At 41.3% G+C, this 14,242-nt stretch overlaps 3 protein-coding genes across 4 annotated transcripts; 1 reads left to right on the forward strand and 2 right to left on the reverse strand.

Annotated features, from left to right (window-relative positions):
• The first annotated feature begins 1,118 nt into the window (after window positions 1-1,118).
• Window positions 1,119-5,529, forward strand: LOC112276960 (protein STABILIZED1). 2 transcript variants are annotated; one of them, XM_024508810.3, is made up of 2 exons: window positions 1,119-1,257; window positions 1,669-5,529. In XM_024508810.3, the coding sequence occupies exon 2, from the start codon at window positions 1,686-1,688 to the stop codon at window positions 4,734-4,736; it is 3,051 nt and encodes a 1,016-aa protein (XP_024364578.1). In that variant the 5' UTR covers window positions 1,119-1,257; window positions 1,669-1,685; the 3' UTR covers window positions 4,737-5,529. The 2 variants fall into 2 exon arrangements, with proteins under 2 accessions (XP_024364578.1, XP_024364579.1); XM_024508811.3 differs by having other exon boundaries at window positions 1,158-1,422.
• A 1,744-nt stretch (window positions 5,530-7,273) lies between these two features.
• Window positions 7,274-10,435, reverse strand: LOC112276961 (ATP-dependent Clp protease proteolytic subunit 5, chloroplastic). Its single transcript, XM_024508812.3, has 9 exons — window positions 10,031-10,435; window positions 9,685-9,774; window positions 9,337-9,460; window positions 9,060-9,152; window positions 8,768-8,813; window positions 8,543-8,615; window positions 8,101-8,135; window positions 7,899-7,987; window positions 7,274-7,723 (listed from the first exon to the last, which is right to left on the reverse strand). The coding sequence occupies exons 1-9, from the start codon at window positions 10,417-10,419 to the stop codon at window positions 7,496-7,498; spliced, it is 1,167 nt and encodes a 388-aa protein (XP_024364580.1). The 5' UTR covers window positions 10,420-10,435; the 3' UTR covers window positions 7,274-7,495.
• Window positions 10,436-11,011: 576 nt separating this feature from the next.
• Window positions 11,012-13,218, reverse strand: LOC112276962 (uncharacterized). Its single transcript, XM_024508813.3, has 6 exons — window positions 13,021-13,218; window positions 12,302-12,394; window positions 11,996-12,140; window positions 11,673-11,783; window positions 11,444-11,526; window positions 11,012-11,277 (listed from the first exon to the last, which is right to left on the reverse strand). Exons 1-6 carry the CDS (start codon window positions 13,186-13,188, stop codon window positions 11,140-11,142), a joined length of 738 nt encoding a protein of 245 aa, XP_024364581.1. The 5' UTR covers window positions 13,189-13,218; the 3' UTR covers window positions 11,012-11,139.
• Window positions 13,219-14,242: the final 1,024 nt, after the last annotated feature.

Consider the following 14,242-nt stretch of genomic DNA (forward strand, 5'->3'; position numbering starts at 1 on the left):
GAACAAACTTAAATAAGACTTATCATATGAACAAGGTTCAAACTAATCTAACTCGTGGATCTTTTGTTAGATAGTGCTTAGTTTATAAAAAAATTATCAATTAAATTTGGTTATCAAACTCTTGGAACTTTGACCATGTACCATCAAACTTTTCTAAAAGACTTATCTAAGACTCTTTATATTATTGAATAGGTAAAATTTTTAATTGAAGTACAAGTGCCACCACCTCTTTGGATGTAAAAGCTTGAGAAAGTGGTTTTATGATAGGCTGATCTGCTCCAAGTCTTGCATCACCATAAAATCTTGCAAAACATTCTTCAATTTTAGTAGTTCTTTGAGCTAAAGCATTCAATATGTTCATATTAACATCTAACTTGGACTTGAGAGACTCAATTATATTAACATCTTCACTTCTAGCTATCTTCAAGAAAAAAAAATCTAAAACAATACCAATTTAGAAGAAGGTACTTTGCAACCTCTAAAGCGCCTAGATACTTTCAAGAAGAAGAGTAATCTACTCTTTATCAAGAAGCATCAAGCTTTAGTATTGATAAGAAGGTAGTCTTGACAAACTGTCATGGATACACTATATATGGAACCAAACAAGAAGTTGAACAAAAGAGTTTCAATAAAAAAGCTAACAAATATTTGATTAAACTAGATGAATATAAGATTAGCATCAAAAAAAGTAAGCTAAAACTCCAAAAGATATGTTGTCGAGACCGAGGATCTCCTAAACCTCAACTCCAATATATATAAGATATTGTGAAGCTTCTTAAGAAGTTTTCATATTACTTAAAGATGAAGCAATCTTAGGAAACTTCTTGAACAACTTCTTTAATCTTCTTAAAAATTTTTAGAACTTATTAAAATATTTTTAAAACTTTTAAGAATCTTCTAAAAAACTTTTAGAATCTTCTAGAACCTAATAGAATATTCTTAGAATCTTCTTGTTGGATGTTTGTAACACACATTTCCATTCACAAAATCTCATTTTATTTTTCGTAAGGAACTTCGACCACGAGACATGGACTCAAAACCGTGGAGTCAAGCCCGCGACAACGGAAACGGTGATAGGGGTCGAAGAAAGTTCGTCCCCGGTCTCCGTGGCTCTCGCGCTGCGGCAGAGCGAGACTGAACTACAGTGCGTGCGAGCTCACCGCGACCAGACCCGCCGCTCGGAATCAGCAGCCGCTCAATTGTGATGGAGTGACTCGCAATCTTCTGAGGCGGTGAAGGAATTTCAGTTCTTGGACGGTCAGCTGATCGTGCTCTTTCGTTTGCGTTTTCTATTTGCAGCCAAGTTGGATTTAACCAGGACCTAAAGTGCTTCAAATCCGTTTAATTTTGAGGTTATTGTTAGAATTCATGTTCAGGGATATGTTTTTGCGCTGCATAGTCCGGTGCAGTTGTTCCCCAGAGGTGAGCCTGGGGTATGCGATTGTAGCTTGGTGATATTTTCTCAGCTGTTTTCTCAGCGACAATTATTTACGCGCGCAGTCAGCGAAAGAGGGAGTTTCGGAAGAGTTTGTTTGCGGTTTTTGATTAGGTTTTAGGGCTTGAATACTGGGGGTCTTGTGTTTGTGGCAATTGAGGGGAGCTTGTTCGGCTGGTGAATCGGGATTGTGGATTGAAGTTTTCACTGTTTTTGAATTTTTGCTGTGGCAGTTTAATATAAGGCCATCATGCATTTTTTCATACGGAATTTCGCGGGGAGGACAGTTTGCGTGTCGTTGCCTGAAGGGGCTGCGACTGTGCAGCTTCTGAAGGAGTCGATTGAAGCGCGAGAGCGCATTCCTGCGCGTCATTTCGGTATTGCATTTTGTAACAAGCAGCTTATTGAGGATGATTCTCTGCTTGAAAGCTATGGAATTAGGGATGGTTGCACCCTGCACCTCACAGGAAAACTTCTGGGAGGAATGCAGGCGCCGGTTGCCCCCAAACCTCGTTTGGATTTTTTGAATTCCAGGCCACCAGCCAATTATGTTGCTGGATTGGGACGTGGTGCGACTGGGTTCACTACCAGGTCTGATATTGGGCCCGCAAGAGCAGCACCTGATTTGCCGGACAGGACCGCGACTACAATCGGAGGAGCTGCAGCAGCGCCAGCAGGTGCCGGGCGTGGGCGAGGTAAAGGAGGAAACGAGGAGGAGGAGGAGGAAGCAGAGGAGAAAGGGTATGATGAAAATCAGAAGTTTGATGAGTTTGAAGGAAATGATGTGGGATTATTTGCCTCTGGCGAATATGATGAAGATGACAAGGAGGCTGATGCCGTGTGGGAGGATATTGATAAGCGTATGGACTCTAGGCGGAAGGATCGCCGAGAAGCTCGTCTGAAGCAAGAAATCGAGAAGTATCGTGCTTCAAACCCCAAAATTACGGAACAATTTGCTGATTTGAAGCGGAAGTTGGTTACATTATCGGCTACGGAATGGGAAAGTATACCAGAAATTGGAGACTATTCGCTGAGGAACAAGAAGAAAAGGTTTGAAAGTTTTGTTCCCCCACCGGACACTCTTTTTGAACGTGCCAAGCAGGAGCATGAGCACGCAACTGCGCTTGACCCTCGGTCCAGAGCTGCGGGCGTGGAGACCCCGTATGGGCAGACTCCTGTTACAGATCTTACAGCCGTTGGAGAAGGAAGAGGCACAGTGTTGTCCCTAAAGCTGGATCGTCTTTCTGACTCTGTGAGTGGATTGACCGTCGTAGATCCGAAGGGTTACCTCACTGATCTAAAGAGCATGAAAATCAACAGTGATGCCGAGATTTCTGATATAAAAAAGGCAAGGTTGTTGCTTAAATCTGTTATTCAAACGAATCCAAAGCACGCCCCCGGTTGGATTGCAGCTGCTCGTTTGGAAGAAGTTGCTGGAAAAATTCAAGCAGCCAGGAATTTCATACAGCAGGGATGCGAGGAATGTCCCCAGAACGAGGATATTTGGCTTGAGGCCTGCCGATTAGCGACTCCCCAGAACGCGAAAGCTGTATTAGCTCAGGGTGTTAAAGCTATCCCTAATTCTGTGAAGTTGTGGATGCAAGCGTCGAAGCTTGAGAGCGATGACATCAGCAAGTCACGGGTATTGCGAAAAGCTCTTGAACATATACCAGACTCTGTGAGGATTTGGAAAGCCGTTGTTGAACTCGCCAAGGAAGATGATGCAAGAATCCTTCTCTCACGAGCTGTTGAATGCTGCCCTCTTCACGTGGAGCTTTGGTTGGCTTTGGCTCGTCTTGAGACTTACGATAACGCAAAGCGTGTTCTTAACAAAGCACGTGAAATGTTACCAACGGAGACAAGTATATGGATTACTGCAGCTAAGCTGGAAGAAGCTAACAGAAACACTGCTATGGTGGGGAAGATCATTGACAGAGCTATTCGTACGCTTCAACGTGACGGAGTTTCTATTGATCGGGAAGCGTGGATGAAGGAGGCAGAAGCAGCAGAGCGTGCCGGCTCAGTGGCAACTTGCCAAGCTATTATTACCTCAACTATCGGCATTGGAGTAGAAGAGGAAGATAGGAAGAGAACATGGGTGGCAGATGCTGATGAATGCAAGAAACGTGGCTCTGTGGAAACAGCTCGAGCAATCTATGCTCATGCATTGACTTTCTTTCCGGGCAAGAAGAGTGTTTGGTTGCGGGCTGCACAATTGGAGAAGAGTCACGGAACTCGGGAATCGCTTGACGCTATGTTGAAGAAGGCCGTAGGCTATTGTCCTCAGGCTGAAGTGTTGTGGCTCATGGGCGCGAAGGAGAAGTGGTTAGCAGGGGATGTTCCATCAGCGCGTGCCATTCTTCAAGAGGCTTATGCCGCTATTCCTAACTCTGAGGAGATTTGGTTAGCTGCCTTCAAGTTAGAGTTTGAGAATCATGAACCAGAGAGAGCTCGGATGCTGTTAGCCAAGGCCAGAGAGAGGGGAGGCACTGAGCGGGTCTGGATGAAGTCAGCGATAGTGGAGCGTGAGATTGGAAATGTGGACAAGGAGAGAGAATTGTTGGAAGAAAGTCTAGAGAGGTTTCCACAGTTCCACAAGCTTTGGCTCATGCTCGGGCAGCTCAAGGACCGTATTGGCCAGCCGGAAGCAGCGCGGGATACGTATGAGAGAGCATTGCGTAATTGTCCTCACAGTATTCCACTTTGGTTATCTGCAGCTGCTTTAGAAGAGAGGCTGGGCGGTTTGACTAAGGCAAGAGCGGTTCTCACGAAGGCTAGGCTCAAGAATACACACAACCCTGAGCTTTGGCTAGCTGCCATCCGCGTCGAGGCTCATGCTGGAAACAAGAAGGAAGCAGAATCGCTCATGGCCAAGGCACTTCAAGATTGTCCTTCCAGTGGACGTCTATGGGCAGAAGCTATCGATATGGCTCCACGACCTCAACGCAAGTCTAAGAGTGTCGATGCATTGAAACGCTGCGATCAGGACCCATATGTCATTGCAGCCGTTGCGAAGTTGTTTTGGCAGGATCGTAAGGTTGATAAGGCAAGAAGTTGGTTGAACCGAGCTGTGACTTTGGCTCCTGATATTGGGGACTTCTGGGCACAGCTGTACAAGTTTGAGCTGCAGCATTCAGGCGAGGATTTACAACAGGATGTAATTCAGAGATGTACAGCTGCCGAGCCTCGGCATGGTGAGAAGTGGACAAAATTTTCGAAGGCGGTTGAGAATGCGCATTTCTCAACAAAGGAGATTTTGAAGAAAATTGTTTTGGCAGCCAAGGACGAGGAAACGGTGTGAGACTGCCTGTAGATGCATGCATCATCTAAATCAGAAGTTCCCAATTTCACTTATGGTAATGCCTCTCACACAGTTTGTGAATTTGGCTTTTGGCATTAGGGACTTCTGGGATAGTGATGTAAATATCTATATTAAAAGAGATTCTTACAGGAATTGCACATTTCAATTACGGTTTGGAGGATCTAACGTCTCTTATGTAAAATTCTGGCGGAATTATCAAAGATTTAAGCCAGGATGTTTCACAATCCGAGGCTGAGCATTTGATTTTGTATAATAGGCCGGGTATGTTGCAGACCTTGATCTTGAAGTTTTGTGTTAGTTTGTGCTGGCTCTTGACATGTTGAAGCCCAATCTTAGCAGTTAAGTTCTTAAGCGTTTTAGGCCGGAGTACGTATCCGAAACGTTTTTGGTTACTCGTAAATATCTTACAAGATTTGTCTCGGAACCTTCTATTATATAGGTCAACAAATTGCAGGGCAATCCCTTATCACTTTTATCTTCTGGGTATATCTGTGTTTTTAATGCTTATAGGAGGTTGCATGTTGAGCTATGTTTTTGTTAGTTACATTAGTTGTAGTAAATTCTAGATGCATTCTATAAATTTAGATCAATTTATAGCTTTGTTGACATTTAGAATCGTTCATGAAGTGAGCTTGCCGGTGAACAAAATAGGAAAAAAAAAAGGTTAGGGTAGGTTAAAATAGAAACTTAGTTAGAATGAAGACTTAGATTTGTTAAAGGTGTATTTCTTAAAAGTAAAAATACAGAGGTAAAGCATTATTGTGTGTGTTAATGTTTGTGCAATTTGTTAGTTTTATAATTCGAGAATATTTGGATTCACATGTTTTTGTGGGTTTGTAATACAAAGAAGTGATTGTAATATTACTGTAGAGAAGAACAGATGTATGTTGAATTTTGATTCTAGTATTTGTTGTTCGATATAATTCAATGTGGACAGGATTGGAAAGAGTTCATAGGACAGGATATTACTTTTGAAGTTTAAATTTTTGTCATATTTAATTAGTAATTGGTTAAAAAATCTAAACATCTCTACCAATTAAACGTGTTTCATTTTTATTTTTAAATCATTTGAAGTTTAAAATGTAATTAGGTATAACTAAAATAACAAGAAATAATAATGAGGGATCTACTAAAGAGATATAAACTATTAATTAAATGAGATATATTATTATTATTATCATTACTATTATTATGTTAACAAGATCTTAGTCAATTATTAGAGCCTTTTGCACTCTAAGTCGCATCCCATATGTCATGAAATCTGAAGACCCCAATTAATCTCACAAGAAAAGCATAAACAGAAACTGTTCATTGTGTGGTTTTTGTAGTTGATTATTAATATTATTAATATATTATTTTTTCGACTTGTTCTTTTCGATCAATTTCGCAGAGTTAAAATTTAGCTCTGCGACCTCTAGATCACTGGGTGGATTGTAGTCACTGCCGGTTGTCTCTGTTTCTATGGAACATTGGGTTTGTAACCTGGTTAGCTTGGCTGTCGACGAGTTGGCAAATTTTGGCCGTCTCAGAGCAAAACAGTGGCCAGGTTTGTAAACAACTGGGGCGGGGGTTGGGAATGCGTGAATGAAGCTTCATGTCAAAGTATGATTTTGAGGGCATTGCATTGAATGGTGGTGTTTGTAGAAGTCGAGTTTGGCTCACTCAGCTTCAAGACGTCGGTTTCATGTCACACTGCATGTCTCCTTTATGTGCTTGATTTCGTTGTGCATTTCCAAGCGGGATCTTCGATTTTCTTCCAGAAGTTGGAGATGTACCTCGGGTTGTTTTATCAGGTCGGTGACCATTGATGCTTGACACATGCTTGTGGTTCTGCAGAATGATTCGACTGAATTGAACCTCCTGGTGACTTTAACAAAGCGTAACTATCTGTGCACGCTGGAGTTTGTCAATGCTTGATGTCCTTGTTGGTTTTTGACATTTTCTATTTTCTGTTTTTTTTCCCTTAGTCCCTTAAAATTTTTATCTGCTCTGAAGCCCTCAGTACGCACTGCTGCTCTTCTTATACTGCTAATCACGTGCCTCACGTTACCAAGATTGTCTAGTATTTTTCGCTTTTGGGGCTGACAGTTCTGAGTAAAAAAAATTTGGTACAGCATGAGGACGATTCTGCATACCTCGATTTGCACCGTAAGGAAAAGCAGTGCTTCAAGGGAGATGACTTCAAGCGGCGAGTACACCGCGGAAGGGATGGTCTGTGAAGCATTCTACGCTTCAAGGAGACTGGAATGCATGGATTCAACTGCGTCTTTAAGTTTTCACTTAGAAGTTGAACAAAAGAATTGCAACATCTGTTCATACAACTTTGTATGACCAGTGTTTCCTGTTTCCAAGCGCAACCAGAATAGGTAACACAGCACATACTGATGAAATGAATGTCAGTTATATAAACACAGGTTGTGGTTCAGTCATGAATGCATTAATTGCAGGTGGGACTGGATTATGAGAGAGAATAAAAGTGGAAAGACAAAGAGATAACCAACATACTGTTCCAAGAGTAAAACAGAATCAGTAAACCATCTCAGGTTAGCGAACATGCAACTCCACAAAGGGAAGTTTTTGCATCATATACTCAACAATGTCGAAAATTCCAACTCGCCCAGACATTGAAGTCGAACTATGACGTGGAATCATAAAATAAGAGATCAACTTCAAAAAATCTAGCCTATAACTGCTGCTACTGGTTTCCTGCTTTGTGTCACAACTACACTAAGATGTAATTATGCAGGAGTAGGAGTTGGATCCGCTGAACCATTCGCAGCAGGTAGAGGCCTAAGAGCTTTGAGAGGGTTGGAGATAACGGCATCAATTAGACCATATTCCTGAGCTTCCTTGGCACTCATAAAGAAATCGCGGTCTGTGTCTTGGACAATTTTCTCGTAAGGCTGTCCTGTGTGATATGCTAGATAACCGTTCAAGTTGGCCTTGTGGTGAAGAATCTCGTTAGCCTGCATGTGCAAATGAGAGTCCTTGATAAGGCAATATGTAGTATAGCGGAATTCATCAGATTGAAAAAACTAAGAACGTATCCAAAGTGAAGTTTGTATAAATACATCATCCGATAGTGATGGAACACATGTTGGTAATAGGTGTGAACAATGGAGGAAGACTTTTAATATGCACCTGAATTTCAATGTCAGTCTGTTGCCCTTGAGCACCTCCCAAAGGTTGATGAATCATTATTCGTGAATTAGGTAGACTGTACCTTTTACCTGTGAGAGAAAAGAACCAAAAGTGTTGAGGATTAAATAAGCATTGTAAATGATACACATCAGAACTAAGATCACTAGTATAACAGAATAAACAGGTAAGCGTGCGAACAAACCTTTAGTACCACCACTAAGAAGAAAAGCTCCCATGCTGCAGAACATCGACAAAGAACAGATAAATTTAGTACTCTACAATTCATGTTTCTCACGGTGGTTTCTTACCAAGCATAAAAAATACGCGTAGCATTTTCCACCTTTTCTACATTGATTGCCTCCAGCTAGCCATGGGGGAGCTGACCTAAAAGAAGATTAAAATCCTTATTTACCTCAAACCACCTTCTGTACAAGAATATTTCTCAGCTACGTCTTAGTAACATTAAACGCTTTAGGCTCCGAACTGATAATATAATAAATTATATGTAGCAGTGTGTCTTAGCAGGTTTTAGCAACAAGAGTACATAATATTGCATAGCGTAAAACTCAATGAAAAAGATTTATATAGAGCGATCACATCTGATTTGACATCAAGTGCTTGAATATGAAAAACGGAACCCTTACCTAGCAGCAAGTCCAACACAAACTGTGCTGACATCCGGCCGAATGTGTCTCATGGTGTCAAAAATAGCCATTCCTGTCAAAAATAATTACAATAAAGTATAAGATAAACACATGACATATTACAAAAAAGTGAAATAAAAGCCCATGTTGATCGCATCAATTACTGCAGTACACTCAGAACTAGCGCGGAGAAGAGAAAATAGGTTTTGACAAATTATACTCCACCTGCTGTCACAGAACCTCCAGGTGAGTTGACGTACATGACAATATCCTGCCAAAAACACAGAAACAAATAAAAAGAAATCCATGATTAATTAGCAACATAGGTCAAACCAGTCTCGCAAGAACTACTACCTTTCTCTAAAAACTACATAACTACAAATTTCCTCAGATAATAATGGAACCATAGCCAAATAGGAGCAGTCTCAAAATAAGAGATGTTGTGCCCAAAAATCTTATAACGGAACCCACAATGAACACTGAAGCAGTTTGAAGAAGAAAGTTTTTGGAAACATACTCTGTTCGGGTCAGCAGCATCCAGGTATAGCAGTTGAGCGACGATCAAGTTCGCCATATCATCGTCCACGGCACCTCCACATCGAATAATCCGCTGTTTTTCAATCGAAGAAAAACTCCTTTTTAATCAAAGCTACAGTTGGACCTCCGAGGCAACCATCTAAACCATCGACTAACTCAATACTTGTACTTGGTAGTTCGAGTGAAATTTATGATTTCCGTTCCTACAAGACCCCGCTAAGACAGGGTAGTAAGAATTCACAGTAAGGAAACTGAACCTGCTGAAAAAGCTGAGTTATGACGCTCTGAAATCTTTCGGCAAGCATGGGAGGGGGGCCCTGCCCACCCTGAGCTCTGGCACCCTCCCCAAGAAATCCTGAAGATGGTACCTCTAAATCATTCCTGCACAAGTAAAAACACAATTCCTTATTCAGGTTGTAAAACATAACTCACACGACAAATGTAAATGATAAACACCGCACAATCAACACAATCCCGGATGGACATTGACATGGTGCTGTAAAACCACATGATTTCCCAAAGCATCTTCTTCTGAGTCCTACATGAGAACCCACCAAGCTTTGTGTTCTGAAAAATACGTTAAGGTTGAAAAGCCCCACATTTACCTGATAGACCAGAAGTCGTAATTGGGAACAGAAGCCTCAGGCGTCCAGAAACCACTCGAGTTGATAGCTGCCCGCGCCACAAGTCCCTTGCTGCGGCGCACGAAATTCAAACACAGACCCTAGAAACAGTCACTTTCCCAATCCCATGAAATTCACTCTCCCAACCGTGCATAAACCTCGAGATTCCCAATACCAAAGTGTACCCAACACCGCCCTCTAAATCCAAATCCCAAAACCAGAAGCTCCAAAATCACCCAACAACAAACTTGGGCCCCTCAAAGCCCAACCACCGCAACCGCACCACCACTCTCAACCTCCAGCAAGAGACAAAACGATCGGCTCTTACACGGACGCCCTTCTCGCAGTGGCAGGCACAAAGAGGGTGCAACTGCTGCTGCTGCTGCTCTGCAGCTGGTGGTGCACGTTCAAAGCTCTGCACGGCATAGCGGCCGTCACAGTGGGCTTCACCAGCACCGCATTCGCCATCGCGCAGGCTATCTCAGTTTGCAAACCTGAAGTGCGACAAATTTCACGCTCCAATGCTGCCCCAACACACTCTGCAACCAACCCCAACACTGTGCACCCAAGTGCGGCTAAACCCCGTTGCGCTGCAATTGTAAGATGGGCAGAAGCAGCAACAACAACAATGTGAGTGAAGTGAGTGAAGGATGGGATTGCGAGCGAAGGAATTGGGAACAGTGAGTGAGTGGGGTTGTGGATTGGGTGACGCCGCATCCGCAGCACCAAAGGAAGAAGGGCCGCATCCACAGCGACGCCTTCTCTTTCCGCACATCGCTCCCTGCCTACGTGTCTGCCATGTCAGCTATGTTGGTTGTTTGCCTACGTGTCTGCCACGTGTGGTTTTTGCGAGAAACTTAATAAATAAAATATTTTTGTTATAAGTATTTAAAAACTATAGTATTCACATATATTGTAACATAAAATGTGGTTGTTAATTTGTGTTAAAAAAAAAGTATAAACCACATGGTCTATTAAATTAACGGTTGTTAATTTAGAAATAATTTGAATGGGATGTTGTGACGATGTTGTTAGAAACTCTTTCTGCAAGAATACAAATGTTCCAGACAAAAATTGAGGATTTTGAAAGACTTCCTGGCGGAAATCTTGATATTCAGACGTTTCCAGATGTTCTCCATTGGGTTTTAACATGTGGCAATTACACCCCAAGGATTACTGTCTGCATCAACAGTGTGGTAGTCATCGGGTTACAAATACCCCAGCAAATCACTTTGTTGGTCTAGAATTTGAGTACCACTAGAGCAGAGAAAAGCAAGCCTCACATAGGACGAGATCTCATAAACAAATATAATTAAAACCATCCAGAGAATATCTAGATTTCACTTGAGACAGTAAACGAGAATTACAGTCACTCCATTTTCCTTTCAAAAAAAACCTAAAAGCTATAACTACCAGTGTGCTTGTACAGGTGCACTGTTATACGATATTCCACTGCGTCTCTAGTGCGTTGCAAATACGTGCGATGGCCCACATCGCACTGAGAGGGTAAGCTGACACTGCGACAAGATCATCTATATAATCCACTTCAATCTTCCCATGAGACATTGCCCCCACCTACATTCACAGACAATTAAAATGTCAAAGGCAGCACCTACATTTGTACCCCAGAAAAGAAACACAGAAAGTGTACAGAAATGCATCTGATCAATGCATAACAAACAGGAAATTACAAAACTCGATCCCAAATCTGGTGGTGATAGGAGCGGAAACCCAAACTCACCACAAAGACGAGAGGAGTATCTTCTTTGGTAGTCAAAATGTAATCTTTCAATTGTACAACTTTAGGAGCACTGTATGACATTCCTGTTCCACGATCAATAAAAACCAATAAGTCAACTGCAATGTGCACGGAATCAATCTGCACAAAAGGAAACTTTCAAAAATGACGCATATCTTAAAGAGCTGTATGTAACATCCCAGTGAGATTGTTAACGAATTAAGTAGCATACCTATCCGCCGGGCACCAATGGGCAAATGTCGAGTTACAGGTTGCTTTACAACTTTCATCAACTTATCAGGCCCATTAGTAGCTCGGATAACAAGTTTTTGAAGCAGTTGCACTGTAATAAACAAGCAAAGAACTGTGGTTACGAAGGTCTTTGAAAAATCAAGTGATGCTGCACAAATCGTCATATAATACGAATGCCATAATATGTAAACTGCTCATTAGGCCCAGCAACTTCAACATGCACGAACTGGAACAATCAAGCTGCCTGCGGAGACTTCTGAAGACACCGTATTTGTAAAATAGAATGAAGAACTTGGCACTAACCCATCAGTCCGCAAAATCTCTTAAAAGTTCTTGGTATGCGAATGTGTGGATTGATCTGAATGAGCACATTCTTCTCTGTATGTACATAGAGTCCTTTCAACTTTCCAGCCTTGTTCATCGGACTATCAAGAATTGCCAGCAACGCCTATTCAAAAGCGATCAAGAGTCAAGACTAGTATCAAATGTGACCTATCTGGTCATAACGAAGGACAGCGCAAGAATTAAATGACACGTATTCTATAAGCTGAATGGAAAATGACGTAGCTGATACGGGGAAATCAAACATAACAATTGCAGCAAAAGAACCTGGTGTAAAATATCGGGGCGGTACTGTGCAGGATCTCGTTTATGTTTGCGCAAAAAATTAGCATGGTCGTCACAGTTAAGCAGCTGATAATTCTGCACATATGCATGCACAAGCGAGGCTAGATAAGCACAAATACCTCCAAGTTGAGCAAATTGTAGTAAACCAATAAACAATACATTAAATTTCTCTACTATTGCTATTTACCAGAGGTGAGTCTAATGTTGGTAAGCACGATTTGCGGAAACGGATAAACTACGTGCTCACACGAGCACCAGAAAATATTGACTTAATACTAAGCAGGTTCTGCATCACCTAGTTAGCAACCCTACAGTATGACCATAATATGAAGCAGAGCACTGTGACTGAAGACAAAGCCAGAAAAAACAAAAACTACTCGACACGACTCAGAAATCATGCTTCACACTCCACCACGCATAGTACACAACCCAACGAAACGATTGCACTTTCTTAAGTCGTCCTGAGTTGCATTCAGGTCAAGGTTTCAAAAATCACAGCTACACAACAAACTTAGCAATTCAAAACCGTCAACCTAAACCCTGAGGTCGCCGACCTGTTGCTTAGAGCCCTACAGTGATCATAAAACCCAAAACCCAGACAGCATACTCTTCATCGCACAAATCATCCCCCATGTTATTCCAACTCAATTGCAAGCAAACCCAAAATGACCCTCTCAGTGAGCTCTTCGATTCTGCTGCACCTTTCCCACTTTGGCGACCTCCAAAGACGCTTTCTCGAGCACAAACCAGACGCCGCCATCAGGCGCTGTAAGGCTCTTCACGGGAGCAGGATCAGCGCTCGCCTCTGCAATTTCCTCGTCGGAACTTTCTGCCATCTCTGGATCACGATCCTCCTCCTTCCCACCCATCGTTGCAGCGACGAGAGAAATCACGAGAGCTCGAGGTTTGGCAATTAGGGCTTAGGGGCTCCGGGGTTTAGTGCATTCCCACCGATGACCGGAAACCTGCGATTTCCAGTCGCTCCCGGTCGATGGCCACCCTCGTCAACGTTTCATCGTCACTTCCAACGTTTTTCGTCACAATCTGAACGAAAATTGACGAAAATTTGGTGAAATTCGTGAACAATCCAGTGCCAAGTGGCATCTGTTCTTCACAAATTTATTTTTAATTTCTTGAATTTTAACATATTATTTTTTTTGAAATTTTTTTTTTGATGAATTATGTATATATTTTTTAATCTGGTTTTTCCTTCAAAGGTTAAGATAAGTATCTTCTTCATAAAACTATAAATATTTTTTTACATGAATAAACTGTTAACAGATTTCTTCCTTAAAAAAAAATCCTTTTAGAGGGTTTCTTTTTATTAATTACTTGAATCATGACTAAAGCATTTAAGAACAAGCACTAACTATCCATGTAATTAATGTAAATGTACATACTGTTAATTAAATCATGCAAATTTTGTTGTTGAACCTATTATTATTTAAATGTTATTCTAATAAGAACCCATGGTACATATATATATATATATATATAAGCAAAAACCCATGTCATTGGGCATAACAAAATCATTTTAAAATAGTACATTGGAAGTCTTTGTGCAAGTTGTGCAAGGTTTTTTTGTAGGATAAAACTTTCTTTGATTTTTGCCAATGAGAAGGCTTCTTTGCTCTATGTAATAAAGTACACAGCAATGAAGCTTATACCTAAGCTTTCTAATTATATAGATTGTCATATAGATGAACCCATGCCATTGTCATGGAAATTATGCAAAAAAAATAATTAATTTTGTTCAAGGAACTACTCCTAAAGTTTAACCATAAGAAAGCAAAGATTGTGCTAAGTCATTTAATCATGTGTTTTATATAAAGTTTTGTATAGAGATGGTTGTTGCCCACAAATCAACACTTGCCTAAAAATCAACAAAGTGCAAGTTACAAAGCCATAAAGAGTCGGAGTAAG

The sequence above is a fragment of the Physcomitrium patens genome, chromosome 24 (assembly GCF_059467195.1).
Source record: "Physcomitrium patens ecotype Gransden chromosome 24, ASM5946719v1, whole genome shotgun sequence".
Taxonomy (NCBI): domain Eukaryota; kingdom Viridiplantae; phylum Streptophyta; class Bryopsida; order Funariales; family Funariaceae; genus Physcomitrium; species Physcomitrium patens.

Coding starts and splice junctions, on each gene's coding strand:
- LOC112276962 (XM_024508813.3), bottom strand. CDS start 13,188: ATGGGTGGGAAGGAGGAGGATCGTGATCCAGAGATGGCAGAAAGTTCC. Junction 12,395..13,020: donor AGGTCGCCAAAGTGGGAAAG/GTGCAGCAGAAT, acceptor GCATATGTGCAG/AATTATCAGCTGCTTAACTG. Junction 11,784..11,995: donor GAGATTTTGCGGACTGATGG/GTTAGTGCCAAG, acceptor TGTTTATTACAG/TGCAACTGCTTCAAAAACTT.
- LOC112276961 (XM_024508812.3), bottom strand. CDS start 10,419: ATGCGGCGTCACCCAATCCACAACCCCACTCACTCACTGTTCCCAATT. Junction 9,153..9,336: donor TAACTCAGCTTTTTCAGCAG/GTTCAGTTTCCT, acceptor ATTGAAAAACAG/CGGATTATTCGATGTGGAGG. Junction 7,724..7,898: donor AGACTGACATTGAAATTCAG/GTGCATATTAAA, acceptor TTGCACATGCAG/GCTAACGAGATTCTTCACCA.
- LOC112276960 (XM_024508810.3), top strand. CDS start 1,686: ATGCATTTTTTCATACGGAATTTCGCGGGGAGGACAGTTTGCGTGTCG.